Source organism: Phragmites australis, chromosome 24, assembly GCF_958298935.1.
Source record: "Phragmites australis chromosome 24, lpPhrAust1.1, whole genome shotgun sequence".
NCBI classification, from domain to species: Eukaryota; Viridiplantae; Streptophyta; class Magnoliopsida; order Poales; family Poaceae; genus Phragmites; species Phragmites australis.
In genome coordinates this window covers 5,945,540-5,971,011 of record NC_084944.1, presented here as the reverse complement: position 1 = coordinate 5,971,011, position 25,472 = coordinate 5,945,540, and the positions used below count along the sequence as shown (strand labels likewise).

Sequence of the window (25,472 nt, the reverse complement as noted above, 5' to 3'; positions counted from 1 at the left end):
AGAGTAGTTGAGAATTATGTCAATACAATATAGTGTTTATACCTTATATTGAAATAATTTTATACTGTCCCAATGACACATAGGACCAAACAAACCTACAATGTCGGCCCCACAAGTCACAGAAGAATTATTCTCTCTTGAACATGTAAGGTATTTTCACCATGCATCTGCACAGCATGAAAACACTGAATTGCCAGAGACAACGTTCATAACTAGTACAGGCTGCCTCAAGGCTAGCTTCAAGCACTGCCATCAAGTGGAATTATGACAATATACTACAAAACCTGAGTTTCATAGATCATTACATCCTGGACTTATGGGGTCATGTCTCATAACCCAAAATTTAGCAAAGCTGAAAGGGCAAGTCCCATGCTACCAGCCTACCACCACCAGGGCAGGCACCAACAATCTGACTGATTGGATCGAATGCCACAGCTACGAATTTCACTGATGCGGCGACGCGCAGTATCAGAATTTGATACAAATATTGATACACAGCACACGTTTCATATTCGCATCACTAAAAACCAATTGAAAGACTTAACAGCTAATGGAATGGCAAAAATGTTACGCAATGGAATAGGGAGCTCAAGCATAGAGCTGCTATTTGGGAGGATATTACTAGCTCTCATCCAACCAACAAAACGGGGTGTCAAATCCGGAATGGTTGGTGTCAGAATAACTCTAGAATGGTTTACTCATGAGGATTTCCAGGATATTTTATGCACAAAATTACAGTGCCTTTATAAAAAAAAAAATCAAGGAACAAGGTTGGGCCATTTGCCTTCCAGTTTGCAAAGAGGATTGGAAAAGCTCTTAAATATTGCATCCAGATCACTGAATTAGCATCCTACCTACCGATGCTTGTTTGATAGTAGCAACTCAAGATTTCCATTGTGGAGCTCAACACATGCTGTTACCTGGATGCCAAAGAACTCGTCAATTACAGTGCAGATAAGAAAAGATAAGGAAAAAACTCCCATAATACTATGGGGGTGATAATAAACAGACAATAATGAGATTCGATGGTTTAAGAGGCCAGTGATTCATGGGTGGTTTATGGATTTTCCCGAAAAATAAAAGACATGTACATGTTGTAATGTTGCAACACAGTAAACTGCAAACACCAAAAAATGCCTGCATCAAGTCATTTGATGGGTCTGAGCTAAAATTAATTGGAAGATAATTTTTTTCAGATATTGTGGTTAAACTAATTAATTGAAAGTAAAGTAGGGAAAGTTTTTCAGACCTGTGTTATATGAGCAATTAACACATCTTTTGAGACGAGTAGTTAACACTTAACTGCATAGTTAAACCTCTGCACAACAGCCCTCAAAATTCAGTACAATGACCTATTATGAGAAAGACAGAGGATAAAAGAGCATGGGTTTCTTACCAGACGGACAAACATGAGTGGAAATCCTTGAATTCATCATTGCAAGATCGATTGAAAAGAAAAACATGTCCACCAGACTTGGGCAAAACCAGACCAAATGATCGTGACATAATTGAATTTCAGTTGTTAGCATAACATCTCATCAGTGCATCAACAGGGACCAATATCTGCTGCATTAATTGATGCTACTAGCTAAGCTGCAACATGACAACAGTAAAGGGCCTTCCATGGAAGAAAGCCTCGGGAGAAGCCTATACAATACTGTCACATTTGAAGATTACTAACTTCAATAATATGTGCAATGTGGACTGTGGACTCAGAATAACTGCCATAACCCAAGTATTTGGCACGATCTTGTCCAGAACAAGGTTAAGTAGGGTTGCTTTGTTACAGCAAATACCAGGACATAGATTCTCATCTATAATTGACATGCAAGGAACGTTACAGTTGATAGCAAATATTGAATTAAATTCTGAAGGACCCAAGAACATATTTTATCTGTTATAATTTCTCCATAAACAAACAGTATAGTCTGATACCTCATATGTGAAAGCATTTTGCTCAAGATATACTAACATTATACTGGTCGTCTAACTTTCTGTAAATCAGAGTAACCAAAGTTTCTACACTAGGTAGAAGAGCATCATCTTTCTGGTTGCTTCATAGAAAACAAATTTGAACTATAGATTGAACTATTAACCAAAAAAATCCAACTGTTTCTGATGCTATAATCTCTCGAAGAAGGTCATTTCTGGAATTCTGTAATTTACTATTTCAGCAGTATAAGTGAAATATATCAAAAGACATACAGTAGCTTACAATTTCTATAGCCCCTGTACATATAGATGTCATCTGAAAGGCTCTACAGGTGCTGTTTCTTCAAGAAGAGCAGCAGCTTGAAAACATTCAGCAGCTTCAGCTGCTGACCTGCCACCTTCCTCTTTGTAAAGTAGGCCAAGATTAAACCATGCCACATGATTAGTTCTATCCAGTTGCAATGCATCAGTCAGGAAGCACCGAACAGAAGGCAATGGCCTGTCACCAAGTTGTTGAAGAACAATAGCAGTTGATATCAAACTTGGGACATGTTTTGGATCAAGGTCTAATGCTCTGAAAAAAGCTCCCAAAGCTTCTTTTGTATGACCTTTCACTTCATATATTTTTCCTGGAAATGAATAACTTTGTGAATAATATGAAAGATAGTAACCAGGGTTAAAAGGTGCCTTTTGTCAAAGATTTAATTTAAAAAGTTGTAATGAAATGCACTGTGAGTGTGTGAGCAGGGTAAAAATATTGGTTGTAACCAGCTGATACCAGATTACCAATGGGCTATACCGACCTGGAAATATCAACCCAAAAAGTTATCTATGCTTTGAACTTTAAATGTAAAATCCTAAGCAAATGATTGTTACTATTTGCCTGTGTACAAAGCTGCAAGCTAATGGAAGTATTATTGTTAATCTAATGATTTTTAATATAAATCATATTGAAGTAGGCAGTGAGAATATATCTTTCTTATCAGTCCACTGCTTCGTCCTCATCTTTGCATATTGAATGTCTTGTCTAAGCAATATACATATCAAAAATATTTTACATCAAATAAACTTGTTTTCAACCTATTCAGTGGTAACAGGTTATAGGTTTCGGATGGAGCTGTTTGGTCAGTATAAAACCTGTAGCTGGGCAGTAAACGTTATTTTCTAACAGCTGATATTTTCCCCGTATATGGTTCTGAAATCCTAGGTTTTTACTTATAAATTAGAAAAGTTCACATAGATTATATTCAATCAAAAACTGAATGTTGTATGCACGCAATGTAATTACTATCTACTAATTTGAGGAAAATATGATCTCAAAATTTATCAGGTTTGCAATACTAGATAGAAAGACCACATAGGTGTATATGGTTGGAATATTGATATTTCATAATTGATTAGACATGCCATTTTTTTAATTACCAATTCCCCAATGAAAACAAAATGAAATTGCAGTGGACAAGATTTTGGTAATACTTAAAAGAAATGAACAAAAATCACCTGTAACATGCCAAGTCAAGGCAGAATAAGGGCTGATGGCTCTTATCTTTGATACACAAACCTCTGCATCCCTCCACTGTGACATACCTAGGTACAAGAGAGCTAAATCATACCAGGTCTCTATTTCCAGGCTTCTTTCATCCTTATTGCCCTGTGGAAAATGATACAAGAATGTCAGATTCATAGTGACCAAATGACCACTATTTGCTACTATGCTATGGGCATAACAACCAATGAAAAGCTAAAGAGGTCAGCAGTTAGGAGCTCTTTACTACACTCTTCAGCAAAAGTGCTCACTAGTTCCATGTATAGCATAAATGCAATTAAATTCATGATATAGATAACTTGCAACTAAAAGGGTAGAGGCCACAACAATAATCCTATGCCTGTTGTTGGTTAAAGTAAAACTAATGTATTCAGAACTTTTCCTTTTTCCCGAAAAGGGTATTCGAATCTTCATGCCTCCAAATCACCACACATCGTATATTGCTTCAGCTATAAGAAGATGCTACCAAATATTTGATCTAACAGCAACTGTGAGATTCCACCTTTGTGCTATAATCTAAGTATAGTTTTTCCTACTAGCAAGAGTATGTGATTCCTGAAGCCATGTTTCAAAATAGAAGTTCAAAAATACCTTCACCAAGTAGAACCCAGCACTAAAACTTTTTGTTCTAAGTTGAATGATAGCAAGAAGTTGGGTGTATGTCACAACTGCATCCCTGAATTGTCCTTGTGCAGCCTGAGTTCTGGCTTTGGTTCGCAATAGATATCCTTGGCTCCATTTCCCAGTCTGATCTAGAGCAGCATTGACAATTGTTTCAGCATCAGCAAACTGCTTTTGAGCACTCAGTATTCGAGCTAAAAGAAGCCAACTTCTCAACTCCGATCCAGCCTCTAGTTTCACCAGTTTCTTGGCATAAAAAGATGCAGCATCTAATTTCCTCTGCTCAGCATTTTCAAGGCTGAGACTGTACATTACCCTAGAATCTTTTCCATGCATCTTCTTTTCAGCATTCCCAAGCATTTCCAGTGCTTCGCACTGCCAAGATGCTCGATCTGTATCAGATATGGCACTTCTAGCTTGATTAGAAAGGCTAACACCAAGCAATAGGTCTGCAACTCCTGCCATTTGTTCGCATCCTGCCTGCATATTGGCGATGGCTCTCCGTGCATAGGAAGCACCCTCGGTATGAGCACTCATCTCAACGCAAGCCTTTGAAGCTAGGAGAAGTTCTTTGAGATGATCAGAATCCTCTCCAGACTTCAGTATTCTTTTGAGTAGATTCAGAGCGCTCAGATCATCTTCTTCTGCTAGGTAACACAATGCAACATTGTATAACCATTCATTTTTGTCTAGTACACCAGGTAAAGAAATTTCAAATTGTTCAGCCAGTGGATTTAGCTGCCCTGACATGGACAGTGCAAAAGTAAGGTGATGCATCACAGAGGGGTCACTCTCAATCCTCTTGAGATTGAACTTCCTCAGTAGAATCATTAAAAGAAGAATAGCCTCTTCCATATTGTTGCGAGGTACAAATGAACCATCCAACTGAGAGTGCAGATTTGGAGGGCGTGCTTCACAGCCACTGTATAGGAGAAAAACAGCAAATTTCTTTTGTATTCTAACTATGGTCTCTCCATCGAGATTCCAATTATTCAGAAGACACCTCCTGTATGAAGCAAGGGCTTCAAGTGAAAACCCCCCAAGTTTCCATAGCTCAGGGAGCAACTCGACAGCCTTGCATATTATTTCATTCAATTTACAACCTTTTCCGAAGCCTGATGGCAAGCCCTCTGGTACTGCTGCTTCCACAATATCCAATATCATTCTGCATTCTCGTGTAGCTTCTACAAAATCAAATTGACAGAAGTTATTGTTGAAGTAACCACACACATAACATTGTTAAGTGGAAATGCCAAAAAAGAACTATGTTCCTGTTTTTCTAATATGAAAAGAACAACAATGCCAAGAATTGGAAAACACATACACATGTGAGTGTGCAATTCTGAGCGTGATAGGAAGCTGGGTCACCTTTGAACTTTCCAAGATCATGAAGTGCCCTTGCTTTGAGATATATGGCCTCCATGAGTAGGCTGACAGCATGCAAGGGCATTGGTGGAGAGTCCCATTGCAAATGAGTCCTTCGACGATCTGCTTTTCTAGCAATCGAGATCTTCATCTTAGGGACTAATGCAGATATGTCTATCCCATCAAACACACGAAGTGCTGCTTCTACATGGCCCCGTTGATATTCTAGCCTTCCTAGCAATGCCCTTGCTTCCTGGAAAATATGAGAATATATTAATCTATGATCTTTCATGAGTTAATCAAGCTTGACAGCTAGGTCCAAAAATGTTGAAATTCTGAAAATGTATAGCAGTGAAAAATGATATTGTAGTATATGACCAAATCAAACAAACAGACACAGTGGTAATTAAATAATCAGTGTTTTTTTAATTTTAAAAGTAAATTGCTGTTTGAAAAATATCATCTACAAAAGGAGTTTTTTGTATATAAAATAGAAAAAGGATAATGCTGATAATTTGTTAAACAGAAGGAGCTAGTGAACCAATTCTACTGGAAGAAAGATATACATTTCCTTAATTAATTGCACATTTTGCACACAAACAAGTTCAAGACACAGGTAGATTTTTATGTAAATGCATCAATCTTTGCAAGGAAGCATAAAATGAGAATATATACTCAGGATTCTCTTAACTAGGAAGCACACTAGCTATCAGAATTTGCTTCACAGAGAAGCACAAGACAGATACCTAAAGAAAAGGAGGTTCAGATACTTAAAATTGCAATGTTTTCTAGTCACATCCAGCCAGAGTTTCAGCTGTAATCAGTGCCAGAACAAAATTAGTTTTACAAAAGGAAACCCCTACCTCATAATTTAGGCATACGCCCTCCCGGAGCGACAACTCGGCTTCCTCTATGTTACCATTATCAAGGTACTGCTCAATCTCTCCATTCCGGGAAGAGTACCCGCTTGCCGAATAATCTTTTGTAATTGTAGAGTCTGATGACCGGATGGTCTCATCCGCCCGCTTCAGCTGCTCACCAGAGCACAAGCACTCCATCGCCATTCGCCCAACAAGCTTCCTGAATTTTGCGCTACCCTTCCTACCCTCCATCCTGCTCTATCATATCCGGCTCCATCTCGCCGCCAAATTACCTAGCAATCATAAAGTATACAAGGTTACTAGCCATTTTCTGATAGATAACCACAACAATCACATCAAAGATCAGTCTTTTCATGCTACAACAAAGCTATGGCAAACTATAAACAGCAAAATCGCACCCAATTTAGCAAACAAAACACATCTCCATGCCGCCACGACATGGACTCAGTGGTTTAACAAGAAACAAGAGAACATTACCGAGCTCAAACATCTCAAAACATCGCACCAAGAGCCAGGTTGAACAAAGCTATGGCAAACTATAGACAGCAAAATCGCACCCAATTTAGCAAACAAAACACATCTCCATGCCGCCACGACATGGACCCAGTGGTTTAACAAGAAACAAGAGAACATTACCGAGCTCAAACATCTCAAAACTTCGCACCAATAGCCAGGTTGAAAAGAAGAATACAAAGAGGGAATTTTTCAACTTACCCATGAAGAAGAATTGAGAGAAGACTCAGATTCCAACAAAATTCTGAGCGAAATTCCCCAGAATTAGCCCCAAACGAGCATCCCAACTCCCAAGGATCGCAGCTCTCATTTATTCCAAGAAACTCAAGCGAATTATCCCTGGCAAAAGGCCCACCGACGGCGACAAAGCCTATCCACCCCATACCTATCCAATTCCCTAACCGAAAGCAAGATTTGGACTTTGCAACCTCTCCAGGTCTTTAAAATCCGTACAGAAAAAAAGAAAGCAAAAGGACGAATCAAATATTGCAGAGAATAAAGCGAAAGGGGAGAAAAGAGTAAAAGAGCTAACCAAACAAGGCTAAAATAAAGCACCAAATGAGTTAAAGAACTCCTCAACTCGCTCACCTCTCACCCAGACAGAGCCCAGCTCGCCAAACTCCGTCAAGGGCTCAAACAACCGCCAAAAAACGAATCTTGCATCCCGACGGCCTGCCCTCTCCCGGCGCCAATTCGATCCGGGTTTTCTCACCGATTGGGACGAACCGGGGGGTCGAACAGATCGCCGGAGCCGCAAGGACAAGGACAAAGCTACGGCTTTGGACGGCGGGATCGGGAGGGGTGAGGTCTCAGGACAAGGGGGAAGAGGGATTTGAAGGCAGTTCGAAATCCTGAGACCTGAGCCGGATGCGAGAAACGGCGGAGGACGGGGCAGAAATCTTCGGTTTGAACCGTGTCAGGTGGTGGTCCATGTATTTAGAAGAAGTTGGTGGGGTAGTTAGAAAGAATGGGTCGTAGTCATATAGTCGCACTGTTTGTTTCATCATTTATAAGCTACTAAGTTAGATTATGATATAGTCGCATTATGATGAATTATAATAAGTTAGATTATGATAAGTTAGAGGAAATAAGTTTTAAGTTGTTTGTCAATTTAGATTATTGGAGTCTGAATTATTGACAAAAATCTGCAATGTCCTCAATAGGAGACAAGAGATTCGGGTGTAGGGTGGTGGAGTGGCATTGATACGTAATTTTTTTTAAATTTGATGAGTAGTATAGTAAAAGATCAAAATAAGTTAAAATAAATTTTTTTCACAGCTTATGAGATTATTATAATCTAAACTTCAGCTTATAATAATCTAGATAAATAAGCTAGCTGAGCTGAAACGAATAGAATTTCAGTCATACGACGACTCCTGTGCGATGGGTAATAAATGGGGTGGTCCTAGTATTTTGAGCAATTTAACTTGCGCTTTCCCTTTTCCTGATGAAGGGGATATTCCAGTTCAGTTTTAATCATTTCCATTGCGTTGTAACAAAAATATAAGTATTAGAGATAGTAATATTAAGTATAAAATTAAGGTATGAAGATATTAATATGTTATAGGAATATCGTCAAACGAATATATCGAAAGCGATGTTATAATTTGATTTCAGATTGAATTCAAAAGGAGTAGAAGATTATTCGCTAATTTTCCTTCTAAATTATTTATTTATTTTAATTAGATAGCCAGTTCCATATCGGTAGCCAGTAACGAGGCGGAACGAGAGTGGATAACAAAAGTTATTAAAATTTCATATGATTTTATTAGATAGAGTAAGAGTAGAGGAAGATATAACAACTAAATAAATTTATATTTTATATAGTAGAGATTTATAAAATATTTACCAAACAATGTAATCAGATAACAGAACTTCATGAGGATTTCACATATACCGTTCGGTCCCTGCAAGAACTGGAGAATCTATCTAGAGCATTTCCCGGTGTTTCAAATTGGTCCCGTATGACAGCAAAGTCTTTTGTTGTATGTACTTTGTTCGAGTACGGACATACGGGCAACTTGGAACTTGGAACAAACAAGGATTAACTTGAAATAGTTTGTATATGGATTTGATAAAAATAGTTCAATGGCCATACGAATCTAGAAAAGTTCATGTGCTCCAAATGGGTCCTTAACTTTGTATGGTTTACATTCGACAGATTTAACGGAACCTAATATGCTACGTTAGGTTGAGATTTCAAGAAGCCTCACAATAGATAAGAAGGTTTCCTCCTTTGTACGGAGACGAGACGTCTTGCATCCGAATTATGATGTATGATGCAATAATCTTACAAACAATCTGACGAATCAAATATCCTATATGACCAGTCTTCATGAAATCCCTTCGGTGGTTTCAGATGATGGTGTGCTTCTGGCTTCTGCTCCCCTTCACACTGTCGTCCATAACCATAAGGCCACAATGCGCTCTGATCCGAGGACAGATTAGGTGCCACCTACAAAAGCAGCCATGAACAGCTGCTCCCTGTTCATTTTTCCACATGTTCTTATCTATGTGACAGGACCCACTCATGAAGTTTAGCTCACAGTTTAGTTGCTTTGTTGTTTGGTAGAGCTTCTATGATTCGAATTATATGGAAAATTGATTTTTTGTGAAAAGTAAATTAGAAGAAGTTGATTTTTTTTAACTCTCAGTATCTAATTTATTTAAGTAGATCACTTCTATGAAATCACTCTGAGAGCTAAAAACTATAAACTACCATTTGACAGAGTTTCAACTGATTTCACTATAGAAGCTGGTCTAAAAGCTCTGCCAAACATACCCCTAATCATCTAGTTGTTAGGTTGTTTATCTAATCTAGAAGGCCATATGCCGATGTGTCGTAAGAGGGAAAAGAGTAAAGGAAACTGATGTCTTAGGGAAGGGTGAAATGACATTTTGGAATACGAATTTTTCAAAGAATTTCACGCAAAGTTACTAATATACATCCCCAATGCGCGTACAGGGGCGAACACATGATAAAAAATGAGTAGGGTCCCGTGTACGGTCCCTCGCCGCCTCTGCTTGCGCTGAGCACGATGCTTTTCGGTCCCACAGCACCGTCGAGTATGACCAGCTCAACATTACTGTCTCCTATCTCTAGCAGCCTCACGTCACTACATGAGTTGAGTCAGAGGAGGATTCGAGCCGTGATGAAGGAGGCGAGCACGAACTCGTACCAACAACTGTGGAGGGGCAGTTGGGGTCGATAGAGATATGAGAGGAGTGCGACTATGTGACAGCAGCGAGCGAGGAGAGAAGTGCCCGATGTCAACGTGTAGGGCGGTCCTAAGATTTCTTGGCCTAGGACAAGACTAAAAGCTAGGATCCCATTGAATTGAAACATCAAAAACGTGGAGGCGAGTCGAGTCCACATCTGTTGTCGTCCGATCATAAGAACCCAACCCCACAAAAAGAATGAATTCTCCATGTCTGACACCAGCATTGTGTGACAGAAAAGAAAATCCGCCTATGCGTGGCTTGTAGGGTCGGACAGCCCGCACCGATCGGCGAGGATGTGGTCCTCCACGAGGCACCTGAGGCCCAAAGGAGGTGAGGGCCGCGACCGAGGACTCATCGAGGAAGTCAAACAACTGCTCCAGGGAGGTGGCATAGGAGGGCGGATCAGGGCTATATAAGAGGAAGCGATCTCATTGACTTCTTTGCGTACGGAAGGATTGCTAATTTGGGCTACTGTTAACCTGCTGCGAAGGAACCAAAGCAGCAGAGTTGTTTCTTTTTGGGTTGGCCAAAGGCCAAAGTCCATGCACCATCATGTTATTGTGGCCGACAATATATTAAAAATTGGACTATTGTGCTTTGTTAGATCACAAGTAGTATACATTTATACTTATATGAGGGGCTCGAGGTGGCTGCCTCGCTTGCCCTCCTCCAAGGCTAACCTTGTCAACGCAGAGACGAGTGGGGGCATCTGCATTATGTGACTGGGGCACAACTGTCACTCAATACAATATGTTAGCTAAAAAAGTTGACTAGGGCCTTGGCTCCAACTGCTCATGGACAGGGTTCCTCTAACATACTTGAAAGTGCATCTAGCTCTTATGTGTGATTTTGATAATTAATAACAATATGTATAGACTAATAATTGTGCTGAGAATTGTTAGTAGGTTGTTCCATATGTGATACATAGAGAAGAGATATGCATCAAGATGAGTGGGCTCTAAGTGATGCTCAGGTAAGTCAATGACAATACCTATGGATTAAGAATTGTGTTGAGAATTGTTAATAGGTTGTTCCATAGGTGATGCATGGAGAAGAGATATGAATCAAGATGAATGAGTTCTAAGTGATACTCGGATAAGTCAATGACAATATATATAGACTAACAATTATATTAAAAATTGTTATTATATTATTCCATAGGAGATGCATAAATAATGAAGAATAAATTAGTTGAGAAATGTCATGAGTTCAAAGAATTGTATCAAAGTTGTTGAAATCTTAGGGATGCTCATAAAAAGAAGAAGAAGCTTAAAGAATGAATGCTAAGTTACTTGTAGAGATCAAGTAACTAAATGTATGTCATTGTCAATAGAGTTTTATGGACTAACTCGTGTGCTATGTGCTTAAAAATGAGTTGAGTTAGGTTCCATATGAAGAATGACAATAAGCATAAAGGCTAAGTTACTTGTGGAGATCAAGTAACTTAAGGTATAAAATTGTCAATTATGTTTTATGTATTAACCTATGAGTTTTATACTTGAGAGTGAGTTGGGGGTTAGGATCCATAAGAAGACATAAATTAAATTTAAATCCAATATACCAAGAGTGAAGAACAAAGATTGGACTCCATATATTATAAAGTGAATTCATTGAAGATGTCGGATACAAAGTTATTTTCTATGATAAGACATTGAAGGGCAAGCAAGACTCGGATGCGATGGACCATCCGATGGGAAAGGGCAAGCAAATAGCTTGGCGCCAAATGATCAAGGAGGTGGTGAAGAGCGAGTGAAACCTTTGCGTCAATACCGTGTGAGGTCATAGAAAGCTATGAGTGATTCACATCAATCACATGAAGAATCAAGAAGAGATAGAGTGAAGATGATATAAAAGTTAGCAACCCTCCAAGTTTGAAGAAAAGAAGCGGTACTTGAAGGTATTCAAATGCTCAAATTGGTTCAAACGAGGTTTACATTTCAAATTAAGTATAGATATGTCGCACTATTAAGAGGAATATAACGTAGAGCTAATTGTCATGCTATAGTGCTCAAGAGTATATATCCAATCTAAAGTGAACACCCACGAACACCGGGTAGTGCTAACTTGAGAGTTCGCTTTAGGAGTCTCATGCGGAAAGTGTAGAAGTGTCCGAATCGAGTTTCGGAGTGTTCCTAGTTTTGATCCAATGTGTTTGTGTCACGTCCCAAAATGCTAATCACGTGATTAAGCATTCATAATCATCATGGCATTATGTTTATGAGTATCCGTTTGATAACTTGAGTTTAAACATATTTCAAAAGTACTTGGAGATAGTTTAGAGCCCTTTAGGAAAACCTTAAATTCCTTGAAGATGAAGAAGAATAGAAAAGGGGAATAGAATAAAGTTTTCAGGACAAGACTGCCCTCGCGGTCTGACCGAGATTCCCCACGGTCTGACCACCAGGGGGCAGCCACGTAGACTTGTCATGTGGGCTTTCTGCGCTCTGACCGATACTTCCCGCGGTCTAACCGCCATATCGTAGAGGCTCCACTTAAGGAAATCGGCAAACTCTCTCACACTCACACACACACACACACACTCTCTCTCTCACTCACTCTTTCACCCACACCAAGAGAGAGGGAGAGACTACCTCGACATCCACAACGACCAAAGATAGACGAAGAGAACTTACTCGAGCTCCTCGAAGGCTCCCTCAAGCTCATCCTCTTTGTCGGGAGAGTTCCTATACGTGTTTCTTCCACCTCAAGCTCATACACCACCCTAGAGCCCGATCTCCAAATCGAAGCTTCCCTGGAGTGATCCCCTCCAATAGAAGGTTTCCCTATACTAAGGCGAGCCATCCCCTACCCTTTTTCATCATTCCCAAGATCGAGTCGATCCCCTTATCGTTTAGACCCAAGTTCACCCTAACATAAGGCTTATCCATGGGGTATTTTGAGTTTAGCTCGGTGAATATTATCCAAATCACTTTAGAAGCACTCAACTAGTCCCATAGAGCATTTTGGTACCCTTCATAGTCGAAGGCATCACTGGAGCCTTCGCCGACGACCTCACAAAGGTGCTACTAGCAAGGTCTTGTGGTCTAACCACGACTAGGCCGGTCTAACCGTCGGTTAAGAAAATAAAAACCCTAGTCGAACCCATAGTCAGGAGTCTGATCGTTGTTGGCTGGTCTAACCGTAGAATCTCACGGTCTGACCGCTGGCAAGTTCGATCTGATCGCCAGATGCCAAAACTCTCTACAGGCCAACAGTCAGACCACCACCTCCATATCGGTCTGACCACCAGCCCTTCAATGTTGAATGTACTTAGGTTACCTTGTCCGGGGTTTGAAACTTCGGAACCCTAATCATTTAGTGGTCTTCTGCAAATGTTTTCGAAACACGGTGCTCTATGAATTATCAAGTATGCATCATATACACACTTTTCCATCATTTGACTATTTTTGCAACGTATTCTTGATTCGTTTAGAGAGTGCTACACCGATGTTCCAAGCGAGTGAAAGCATCGCCGAGCTACCTAAGTTCTGTGAGTGTTGCACCGGGAGTATCAGAAAACCGTCAGAGCAGCAAGGCAAGCATCTAAGCATACTCAACCTACTACTTTGGATCTTGTATTGTATAACTTGATAAATTACACTTTATGTATGTTTGTATGAGTAGTGAGTCCATTGTCGGGTTTAGATGTGTAGAACATATGTTGATGAATTGTATTACCTCTACCTTGAGTTATTGATTATCCATATCCTTGTAGACTTGATAACATTGTTAATATCTAACTTACAAGTTTGTTGATAGGCTTTGTAATACTTAGGTCATCGGTAGAAGTCGAGCAATAGTTCAACCGTTGTTCGTGAGCTTAGGGCTTACTTACTGTTTACAAACACAATGGCAATGATGTGGGTTGTATGAGATGTGATGATGATGGAGATGTGGGCGGTGCTAGGGGTAGGTCGGGATAGGAGCTCGAATGCTATAGAACGCTTGCATCATTTAAGCACCATCCGTCGGTGACGTTTACTTTAGCACTTTCCGTACAACCACACATTCGAATAATAGACGAATGAGCTGAGTATCATACCTCGTGCCGACGCTTGCCTTGTGACCCCATGACGCTTAAGAAAAATAAAGGAGAAGTAAGGTGGCTGGGAGCTGGAGGTGTCCGGGACACGCTCGTGGTAACCGGTGCCATAGGGACATGTGTAAATGGGTAGTTCCGGGTATGATAAAGGAGGTCTCGAGGGTCAAGAGGATGGACTCGGGTCGTGTGGGTAAAGTTATACCCCCTACAGGGTGTAAGAACAATTTAAATTGCCGCGCCCTCGGTCATGAGCATGCTTCTGTCCATCCGCATCGATCATAGAGTCACGAATGTGGGATGTTGTGGTATGACATGTTGGGTTTTGGGCGATCTGGTTCTATTTATAGATATGCTTATTATGGTTCCAGTTACATATGTTCTTGTAGTAAATATGGGATAGAATATTACCTGTGGTTAAGTATAGAAGCTCACATACGTATGTTAAGTTGCATTTCGCTTATGAAATTTATTTAATCATGTTGTCGATTCTTTGCTAATACCTTAATGCATTCTCCTTGGACTCATGTTATTTATATGTACCCATTACGGATTAAATCTTACGAGTACCTTCGTACTCCGCTGCACTTTTAGGTTCTACTGGTGAGAAGGAGCTCGTATTTGGCTACTTATATGGCAAGATTTTTGGGTGAAGCCTAAAGGAATATGGATTTACCTCGCTTTTGTTGGTTCATAGATGTTAATCTTCCGTTGCATAGTTTTTAGTTTTAGTTAGGAGGTGATCTGTTTTTTATCCTCCTAACTTCCTTTTGATGTAAATTATTGTAAGTAGTTGAATGCTTAAGAATTTATAATATAATTTAATTACTCACTCTTTCTTAAGCTTTGTGGTAATGCTATATGTTGAAAAGGCATGCGTTCTGATCTTAGGCATAAAACACGTGCCGAAACTACTGGGATAGTATTCCAATTAATTATCGTGGTCATGATTAAGCAAATGATAGTCCTGATAATTAATTAGAATACTATTTAGATGGTTCCTCATAGTTTGAGATCATGAATTCAATTGGTATGTGTAGCCCTCTGAATAAGCTTTCCGTAGAGTCTAAAATCACCGAAATCGGACATCAAGATCAAAAGTTATCGCTTTTTTCAGAGGGCATGCTATGCTGAACTCGGAAGTTCTGTGTTAAATCTGAGTTGGGGTTCTCGGTTTTGGTTTAAAGTTTCAATCTGGAAGTTCCGGTTTAAACTCAGAAGTTTTGGATTCTGTGGTCAGTTCGAAGGTTCCGGACTTGATCTAGATGGGGTCTTGGGTGGGTCTAACTTGAGCAACCCAGAAGTTCCGGATTGAGCCAGAAAACTCTCTAACGGCTAGTTTTTGGGGTTGGCTATAAACACTCTTCAACCCTCTCTTCATTTGCTATTTGGACACGAAAGAAAAACCTTCTAGAGCCAAAAGAAACTCTCCTCACTCCAATCTAGTGTGGGATTTGAGAAGAAAAGTAAGTTAGGTTGAGAGATCGAAAGTTTAAGTGCAAGTGAGCGAAACACTATTCTTAAGCACTTGAGTTCATCGACAAGAAGTTCGTCGTCGCGTTTGTTATTGTTGGAGCTTGAAGCTCCTAGACGTCGCCAGCGAGAGTCTATGAAGGTTTCGATTTTGCCTCTAGAAAGAAAGAAATTAAGAGTGGAAACTTAAGCTCAAGTGCGACCGAGCTTGTCGAGGAAAAAGAGAGAGAGACCTAGCTCAAGTGTGACTGAACCCTTCAACAGAGACGTAGGAACCTCTATAGTAGGTGTTCAAACTTTAGAAAATAAATTTTGTATCTTCTCTCTTGTTTTTTCCTTAAGTTCTTACTTTCCATCTATACATATTTGCTCGATCTAATTATTCATATGAAATTGTTTATAGGTTCTCCATGAATTTATTTAAAATCGTCATTTGGAATATACAACTCTATTTTGCTTGAGCTAGAACTCATTAGACGTACTTTAATTTTAGTTTTGAGCTCTTTCTCTATCTGAACTCGAAAGTTCAGATTGAATCTGAAAGTTTCGGATTGAACTTGGAACTTTGAGTGAACAATAATTCTGAAACTTCCAGATTGAATCTGGAACTTTTGGTAAACAGTAATTCCAGAACTTCCAGATTGAATCCGGAACTTTCGGTGAACAATATTTTCAATTAGAGTTTTTTTTCACATCTTTTGTTAGATTTGAATAATCTTTGTCACTCTAGAATTGTAACTTTCACACCTATTTACGATGATTGTACACTAGTTAAGTCTAACATATTTAGGATTTTCACTTATAAAAAATATATTTATTTATTTTTCACTACAAATTTAAACTAACGGTAAATAAAATGATTTTTTTAAAAACATATATTCACCATCCTCTAAACAACATCATTATCTTTCAGTACTACACGGCTACTGCATGCCCACCGACGTATGAGTCTGAGCCTCACGTGTTAGTAGCCATGTAATACGTCAGCTGATCCTCATCTACCGTGCAGCCGCCCCGGCGCTTAAACCATTTGCTAAACTCTTGTGGAACGTTTTTTCTTCCAGGATCGTTTGTTACATGGGAATCGAAGGGAAACATAAGAATACGAAGGTACTGAAACTAATTGGTACATACTTCTCTATCTACGTTTTTTTTCTGAAAAGGGAGCTTTATCTCCTCTGTCCAATTAAAATGGAATCTGAGCAGAATACGTGTACTTTTCAATTCAACAATATAATAGGCAGACACGTGTTTGTTCGTTTTTAAAAAAAAAGTGAGTGAAAGAAGATCAGGCAAGATTTATTCTAACCAATTGATGAGCCAAAAGAAAAGGGGGAGAAAATTCAAATTTCACAGGTACTTATCGTTTCAATTCACGCAACACGATTTGAGTTTGAACTGGAAATCACTCGTACGTGACGTGGAAGATACCGTCGACTGTCGCACTTGTGACTTGCCACGCGTATCGTCCTCACTTCTGCTCCTTCTTGGGGTTGGAGATCAGGACACGCGGCCGGCGCTCACGGCGAAGCAGCAGCAGCCCCTGACGCGCTCACTGCGCCGGCGGCCTGCCTGCCGCGGTCAGCGGCGATCTTGGGCCGTGTCGGCGCCGGTTTTGCTGGAGCCCACCGAGAGAATGAACAGTAGTGGTCCATGGGCCTCCACCGCCGGAGACTAATGGCCCGAACACCGAAGCCGACAGGCACGGCTGCGGCTTGTCCGGTGCTCCTGCCAGTTCAGCTTTTTTAAGGGTACATATCTTATTTTATATATGATGAAAGATTAATAAAGTTTTTAATTTGGTTTATCGAATTTTAGATTGTTTGGGTTTTGTTTGAGCATTTTGATTATAAACTAATTGAAGTTAGAGTTGAAAAAATATATTTACTTGTCTTATGGTGTGTAGGTGACGGATATAATTTGACGGTCGACGGTAAGTGATAAGGGCTAAGCGGGTGCTTCATGCTGGGTGATCAAGGAGACCGAGTAGAGTTAAGGATGATCCTAGCTGTACATGTGGAGGTCAAACAAAGTATGAAACGGATGATGAAGACGACGTGTTGACAAAGTCAAGCAAAAGAGATGTTGTTGCAAGTGATAAGACGGCTCGAGGAATCGGGAGTGGAAGGTACTTGTCAGCGGTTAGGATTGTAAGATGAAGTACACGTATCGACATCAGAGCGCTTGCTTAAGGTGTAAGTGGCGAGTCACGCTTTGAGAAGCGTGCAAAGAGTTTCATGGTTGGATCTTAAAATCGTGGGAGGACTAGACGAGTATGCGGCACCATCGCGAAGCTTGCATCGAGGTGAAGCTAAGTCATAAATGAGTTGTAGCCATTCGATGGACGGAGCAAGACATGGACCAAAATACCCCCGATGGTAGGTAGAAATATACTACAAGAGAGGGGTATTTTGATAACAAGTTAGAAAATTTAGGGGTCAAGTTTCCTATGCCTATAAATAGAAGGTTAGAGCTATGAGAGAGTTTAAACCAGCCACTTGAGTCCTTTATGCCACCTATCTGAGATGCTAGTGCTAGTATTTTAGAGTAGAGGAAGAATGAGTGCTTAGCCTATGTAATATGTTTGAGTTTTGACAAGAAAATCTTTGTAATTTGCTTAAAATAGGGTTGACCTATTTGAGTAATAAAGTTTATGTTTTTGCATATACTTGATTAATCGAAACTTCCAGGTTGAGCTTGAATTTCTACTGTGTTGCTCTTTGTGGTGATTCCCTCTTGAAGTTCGTTGGGTGAAAAGGAGTAGGTCATCTATTTCGTAAGAAATTTGTAAGACGCCTATTCATCCTCATCTAGTCGCCTATCTCAGTCCTACTATTGGTATCAGAGTCGGTTTGATCACTTATTGACCTTAACTGACTTTGTGATATTTATGTGATAATGGAGAGAAGCGAAAAAATTATGTTCTTCGATGGTCGATATTTTTCATACTAGAAGGTGCACATGGAGGCTTATTTTCTAAGCCAAGGAAGTGCAATATGGGAAATAGTTGATTCTAACTACGAGATCTCTGTTGTTCGCATGATTCAGGTTCCAATTGAACAATATGAGGCCAACAATAAGGCCATAAATATTTTGTTCACTAGCCTGAGTCGAAATGAGTTTGACAGGGTTCAGCACCTCCGTACTGCCCGGAAGATCTAGATTGCTTTGAGTTTCTTCCATAAAGGCACTAATCAGATTAAGGCCAGACGTCAAAGCACTTACAACCAAGAATACTAAATGTTTGTGCAAAGGCACGATGAATCATTGAATGCCATGTTTGCTCAATTTGATAGAATTGTGAGAAACCTTAGATCCACAGGTGTTTTTCCCTATTGTGATCATGAGAGGGCGATCAAGCTTCTCTATGCTCTTGGCCATAGCATATGGGAAGTAAAGATCTCGAGCATTAAAGAGTCACCGAGTTATGACCCGCTAACTTGTGATAAACTCTTCAGTAAGCTTAAGCCCACCGAGATAGCCAAGGTGGCTCAGATTGGCATCGGAAACTCCTTGTCTCAGAACATGGTGTTGATTTTTGGACCGAATGGTGCCAATTGACTGGAGCTAGCTTTTCTTATGCTAATACCTCACTGAGTGGTTTTACTTTGTCTTCCTTGGTTTCTATCACAGAGGAGCAGGTGGATGCATTGGATGATGATGACCTTACTCTCATCATGAAAAAGTTCACTTGTTTTTACAACAATAGGAGAGACTGAAGGAGAGGGGGCTCTCGTGCTTGTTTTGAGTGTGGTGATACTACTCACTTCAAGGGAGACTGCTCCAAACTCAAGAAAGAGGGAGGACAATGACCACGACTACAACCAGAATAAGAAGAAGAATCAGAAGCCCTACTTCAAGAAGAACAGCGATAAAGATGTCCAAAAAGGCAGCCAATGCGACTTCTAGGGCGTTCATGGCAGCTCTCAGCGACATCGACACCTCATCAAGCGAGGAGGAGAGCTCAGAGGAGGAGGAATCATAAGTGAAGAACAAGAAAAAGGCCAAGGATTTCACCAGCCTTTGCTTCATGGTGGACGACAACAACGACATCGACCCCGAGCTTGATCCCTCCGAGGTATTACCTTCCCACGACCAGATTTCCATCCAAATCGATACCTTGAATGATGCTCTCATTAGCCAGGATATGTTACTTAAGAAAGCTGTGTGTGAGTTGAAGGAGCTTATGCCTAAGTATGAATCTGTTTTGTCTGAGCTTAAGTTGCTTAGGTCTATAGTCAAGGTTGAAGATGAGGATTGTAAGAGTTGTTTGGTTGTCATGAGTGAGCTTGCTGAGCTTCAAACTGTACATGCTCAAGTTACTAGTCGGTTTGAGACTGCCGAGAAGAAGCTCCTTGAGGAGGAGTCTAGACCTACTATCTTAGGCACTTACAAGAATTGCCATTTGCTTTCAAAGGATGCTAAAGTGAAAGACAAGCGCATAAAGGAGCTAGAGTATAGATTGGAGAGTACTAAGAATTCTACGAATGTGCAACCTAAGTGTCCCACTTGCATGATCCTTAAGGATAAACTTAGCTGGGTTAGAGGGCAAGTTAGAAAGCTCATGGCTGAGAATGAGTACCTCCTTTCTCTTGTGCAGAAGTGCTCAGGCAAAATGTATTTGATTTTGGCCAAGACCAAGATATGTGTTGATAAGGCTAGGTTAGATTTGGGTTTGTACTTTGAGAGAGTTGTTTACACCAGTTCTAACAAGATTATATTCACCACCCACTACCCTAGAGTCATAGAAAGTTAAGATCAATGCCTCACAATCCATGGCAGGAAAGAACAAGCCTACACCGTAACCTACAAAGAAGAAACCCGCACCCAAAAAAGCTCCACAACCTAAGATGAGGGCACCTGTGAGAGAGCGTAGAGTGATTGGTAGTCGAGTTCTCGAGAGACTTTACCATTGCACCTACTATCAAAAAAAGGGTCACTTGGTTGGGTTTTGCTTTCGCCATAGGAGAGATAAGTAGCGTGAGTGAGAGTGGAGTACTTGGGACATGTACCACTGCTCTATTGGTGTACACGAGTCTTTTCCCTGCTCATACTAATGAGTCTCTAGCGTTTATTAGTCTTTTCCTAGAGGCGATGCCTGGTGTAGATTTTACCATGACTCATATGGTTTTGGTCCATATGTAAGAGGCTTTGAGTCCCAATGCTTTGGTGGACCTTGTGTTCCCCACCGTGGTACTCGTCCCTAGCATATTGGTGTTAAGTTGAATGCTGCCATTGTTGAATGCTGCTACTGTTTCAGCTTCAAGGTGGATGACCCAGTACTGGATTCCCAGGAGGTTTTTGACTAACCCCACTACTGAGCCATCCATCTTCTATTCTTCTTCTATGTAAGTGACAGGTAGAGGCCTGGAGAACAAGTGATTCATTGACTCTAGTTGTTTACACCATATGACCATAGATTCATCATGGTTCTCTAGCCTCACCCCGACATAGCATCACGAGTACATCACTTTCGAGGATGATCGGAAAGATAGAGTGAAGGCCAAAAGAATGGTAAAGGTAACTGAGAGTTTTATTCTTAAAGATGTGGTTTTTGTTGAGCATTTGGGATACAATTTGCTTTCTGTTTCTCAGTTGCTAGATGAGGATTTGGAAGTGCAGTTCAAGTGCGATACTTCTCGAGTTCTTGATTCTTCTGACATTTTGATTTGCAAGATTTCTCAAGTTGGGAGAGTTTTTATAGCTATTTTTTCTGAGATTTTTGGTTCTTCTTGGTGTTTACTTGCTCAACCTTCTTCTGAGCTTTGGATGTGGCATAGGAGAGTAGGGCATATGAACTTTGATTTGCTTACTTGTTTGAGTGTCCTAGGCTTGATCCTAGGATTGCCCATGCTCAAATTTGAGAAGAACATTATTTGTGTTCCTTGTTGATATGGCAAGATGGTTGCCTATTCTCACCTACCAGTCAATCTGGTGATGACTGAATGACCGAGAGAACTTTTCCATATGGACACTGTTGATCCTTTTCAGGTTTGTTTGGCGAGTGGTAAGTGATATGTACTTGTTATTGTTGATGATTACTTTTGCTACTTTTGGATCTTCTTTCTTGTAAGTAAAGATGAAGTGTTTTCACACTTTTGAAGCTTAGCTTTGAGATTGTTCAAAAAAACTCCTAGGTGCATTGAAAGCAATTCGAAGTGATAATGGTGCCAAGTTCAAGAACTATCTTTTTGATGCTTTCTGCCTTAACATGGCATTGAGTATTAATTTTCTGCCCCATGCTTTCTCAGCAGAATGGCATGGTTGAAATAAAGAATGAGACTTTAGTGGAGATGGCTAGGACGATGCTCAATGAGCATAAGACTCCTAAGAAGTTTTGGGCTGAGGCCATTAGCACAGCGTGCTACATCTCAAATCGTATTTTCTTGCGCTCAATCTTGAATTTGACTTCATATGAGTTGCACTTTGAGAGGAAACCGTAAGTTTCACATTTGAGAGTTTTTGGTTGCCGGTGCTTCATCCTAAAGCGTGGCAATCTTGATAAGTTCGAGTTGCATTCTTCTGACGGTATTTTCTTGAGGTATTCTCTTCATAGTCATTCTTACAGGGTTTACAATCTTGACACTAACACCATTATAGAATCATGTGATGTGACTTTTGATGAGTCAATCCCTTGTGCTAGTTCTATCTTTAAGTATGCAGGTGATCAGGAGATGAGCGAGAGCATCTTTCTAGATGGTGACCTTCCAACTCTTGGTGATGACGAGGATGATCCACTACTTCCCTCGACCACACCTACTCTAGAGATGGCTCCTGCTTCTTCTACTCCAGCAGAGGATCCTACAACCTCTACTTCTACTTTAGCTGCTCTCGAGCCTGCATTAGCTGTGTTTGAGGGGAGGTTCTCTTAAGGGGTGAGGCCCCTTAACATTTAACATATTCAGCGGCAACACCCTCCACAGACAATGATCGGTGATATCAATGAGAGGGTAACGAGGTCCAAATATGCTTCTCATGCTCATTTTACTGATTCTGCATTCATTGCTTCCTTTGAGCCCCATGATATTAAACATGTTTTATCTGATTCAGATTGAGTCAATGCCATGCATGAAGAGCATGAAAAATTTGAGAGAAACCAAGTTCGGGTCCTTGTAGAGCCACCCTCTAATGTTCACACCATAGACACAAAATGAGTTTTCAAAAACAAACAGGGGGAGGATGGGTCTGTAGTGAGAAACAAGGCTAGACTAGTGGCTCAGGGTTTCACTCAAATTGAGAAGATAGATTTTAGAGGGACCTTTGCATCGGTAGCTAGGCTAGAAGCCATTAGGATCCTCCTAGCATTTGCGGCACCCCAGGGTTTCAAGCTGTATCAAATGGATGTCAAGAGTGCTTTTCTGAATGGTTTCATACAGGAAGATGTCTATGTCAAGCAACCCTAGGCTTCGAGCACCCCAAGTACCCTAACAGATTATACAAGCTTCAGAAAATTTTGTATGGGCTTAAGTAAGCACTTAGAGCTTTGAGTGATAGGCTTAGGTCTTTCTTGTTAGAGCATGTGTATGTATGGGGTCGGTTGATAAAATTTTATTCACTCTCATGAATGTCAAAGATTTCCTACTTGTTCAGATTTTGTGGATGATATTATTTTTAGTGGCTCTTCTTTTGCACTTGTGGCCAAGTTTGCAGAAACTATGAGCAGCGAGTTTGAGATGTTGATGATGGGTGAACTCAACTTCTTCCTTGGACTTCAAATAGAGTAATGCAAGCAGGATAGATTCATCCACCAGATGAAGTACACCAATGTAAGACCCCGTTCCCGAGTTCTCCTATGCCTCCAGTATCAGTTGGTCCAGCCCATCCCCTCTCCTCCTCTCGGTTGGCCCAGCCCAAGACAAGCTCAAGCCAGCCCCTCTCCTCCTCCTCCCACCTGGGCCTGGCCACTCAAGCCCATCCACCCGCACCCCATCTCCTTAGGCTGCGCACGCGCGCCTCGACCCAGTTGCTGACTTTTCCGCCATAGACCGAAGACGCCCCCGCTCCTTGCTGCTTTCGCCGCACATTGCCGCCACGTGGGTCCACACCATTCGTCGTCCTCATGGACTCCACTCAAGTCCAGCTCGAACCTGACCGCGCCGCCGCCTTCTTTCTTGGCGTGCGTGCCACCAACTCGTAGAGTTGTTGCCTATATATAGCACCCTCGCACCCTTGTCTCTTTCCGACAGAAGCCGTCGCCTCTCCCATGCCCTATTTCATCGAGATACAAAACCCTAGCATGCCACTGCCTACCATTGCCATGCCACCTAAGCTTGGTAGTCCGCTGCACCTGTGCTCCGTTGCCCTCGTCGAGAAGCTTCACGCACCCTTGTGGAACCCTCTGCACTACGTGTCAACGAGTTTCCGCCGCTGGAGCACCGGTTCCGTCGAGTTCTGAGAGCCGCCACTGCCTCCTCTCCCCGTCATCTCGTCTTGCCACCTCCCCGAGCCATCTTGTGCCCCAGGTAAGTTCACCATGCCTCCCTAATGCTCCCCCTCTGCTCGCCATTGATCACTATGCATCGGAGCACCGTTCTATCTATCCTCCGGTGAGTCCGCTGCTGTGCCTGAGCTTCCACCATCGTGCCTGCCATCTCCTCTGGCGCCATCACACCCTAGCTGTCTGACCCAAAGCCAAGGGCCTAGATTAGATCCAAATCATACCTCTTCGCTAGCAAGTCAGAAACTGCCATGTGTCCACACAATTCCAGTCCGCTCAGCCTGCCACCTCAACAAAATTGATGACGTGTGTGCCAAATCAGCCAAAGTAATCTAGTCAACTTTCCAGTCAACAATTCCTCTTTTCCAATATAAAAATAATTCCATAAGATGGCTCTTTTGCATAAAAGCCCCTACAACTTCAAAACTCAATAACTTCTTCGTTTTAACTTCGATTTGAGTGATTCTTGCGCTCAAATTTTTCTTAAATCATGATCTATCCAACCGTGACAATTTCAAGTATCAGTTCTCACATATTTAGAGTAGTTTTTCCTCATTAATACCTAGATCCCTACAACATGAGGATATTATTTTGATTAGTTTATATTTGTGACAAAGGCACATAATTCCTAATCAACTTTACATGTAATTACATTACAAATATGAATTGATAATTAAAATAATATACTAATTTGTAGGTCATCCATGTTAATGTTTCAATCAATCTTTTCTATCATTTCATGCGAAGCTTTAGTTCCTATCGCCTAATCTTTCATCGAAAGAACTCCATCATTCTATTCCTAATCTTTGCTTAGTCCAACAAGATCTCATTCCATCATTCTATTCCTTTTATTTGCAATTTGGAGTTTATTTAGTGTTTATTCGATGTTGTTTTGTTTGTTGATAGAATCCGCGATTAGTCGACAACGCTTCAGATCTATTTATCCCTTCCAATCATTTATCTCGGTCCTATAGTACCCTACTCATTACAAAGGTACATACATATGTACGCGTCTCTTACACAATAAGTACACATTTTTTTACACATTAAAGAAAGATTGGATAACTATATACTCTTAATACTTTGAAAACATATAGTAACATTGAACATGCACACACGTATATTATGCGCCTAGAAATAAATGCCAGACGGAGGTGAGCAATTGCGTGAGCAGGCGGGCTCGGTAGCACGCGAGGACCTTGCCAATGAGCTATCTCTCGATCTCTCCTGCCAGTTTAGCTGATCATTACTCACTTGTTGGCTTCCACTTTTCATGCACCGATAACACGATTTTACCATATACTCAAACTTTTTAACAACTCATTATCACAAGGGTCTGTCTGGAACGGATCGGGATCCTCTGTAGTGGAGTAGCTACTGCAGAGGATCAACAGTGATATGTATTAGGGGATGTCTACGATCGTCGAATCAAAATCGGTGACC

The 25,472-nt window shown here is 40.8% G+C and overlaps 1 protein-coding gene across 9 annotated transcripts; it reads right to left on the bottom strand.

Annotated features, from left to right (window-relative positions):
* Positions 1-582: 582 nt before the first annotated feature.
* Positions 583-7,819, bottom strand: LOC133907127 (protein NPGR2-like). 9 transcript variants are annotated; one of them, XR_009907936.1, is made up of 8 exons: positions 7,447-7,819; positions 6,328-6,617; positions 5,468-5,717; positions 4,070-5,283; positions 3,433-3,583; positions 1,397-2,561; positions 1,250-1,318; positions 583-920 (listed from the first exon to the last, which is right to left on the bottom strand). XR_009907936.1 is itself a non-coding variant. In XM_062349163.1 (7 exons), exons 3-7 carry the CDS (start codon positions 6,574-6,576, stop codon positions 2,245-2,247), a joined length of 2,181 nt encoding a protein of 726 aa, XP_062205147.1. In that variant the 5' UTR covers positions 6,577-6,655; positions 7,060-7,296; positions 7,447-7,819; the 3' UTR covers positions 583-2,244. The 9 variants fall into 9 exon arrangements, 5 of the variants coding, with proteins under 5 accessions (XP_062205147.1, XP_062205143.1, XP_062205146.1 ...); XR_009907938.1 differs by having other exon boundaries at positions 1,250-2,561; XR_009907937.1 differs by having other exon boundaries at positions 583-1,318.
* Between the last annotated feature and the right edge of the window lie 17,653 nt (positions 7,820-25,472).

Excerpts from the sequence above, each read along its gene's own strand:
- LOC133907127 (XM_062349162.1), bottom strand. The coding sequence starts at position 6,576 with ATGGAGGGTAGGAAGGGTAGCGCAAAATTCAGGAAGCTTGTTGGGCGA. Across the intron at positions 5,284-5,467 it reads TGATCTTGGAAAGTTCAAAG|AAGCTACACGAGAATGCAGA; the intron begins GTGACCCAGCTT and ends TTGATTTTGTAG. Across the intron at positions 3,584-4,069 it reads CTGGGTTCTACTTGGTGAAG|GGCAATAAGGATGAAAGAAG; the intron begins GTATTTTTGAAC and ends CATTTTCCACAG.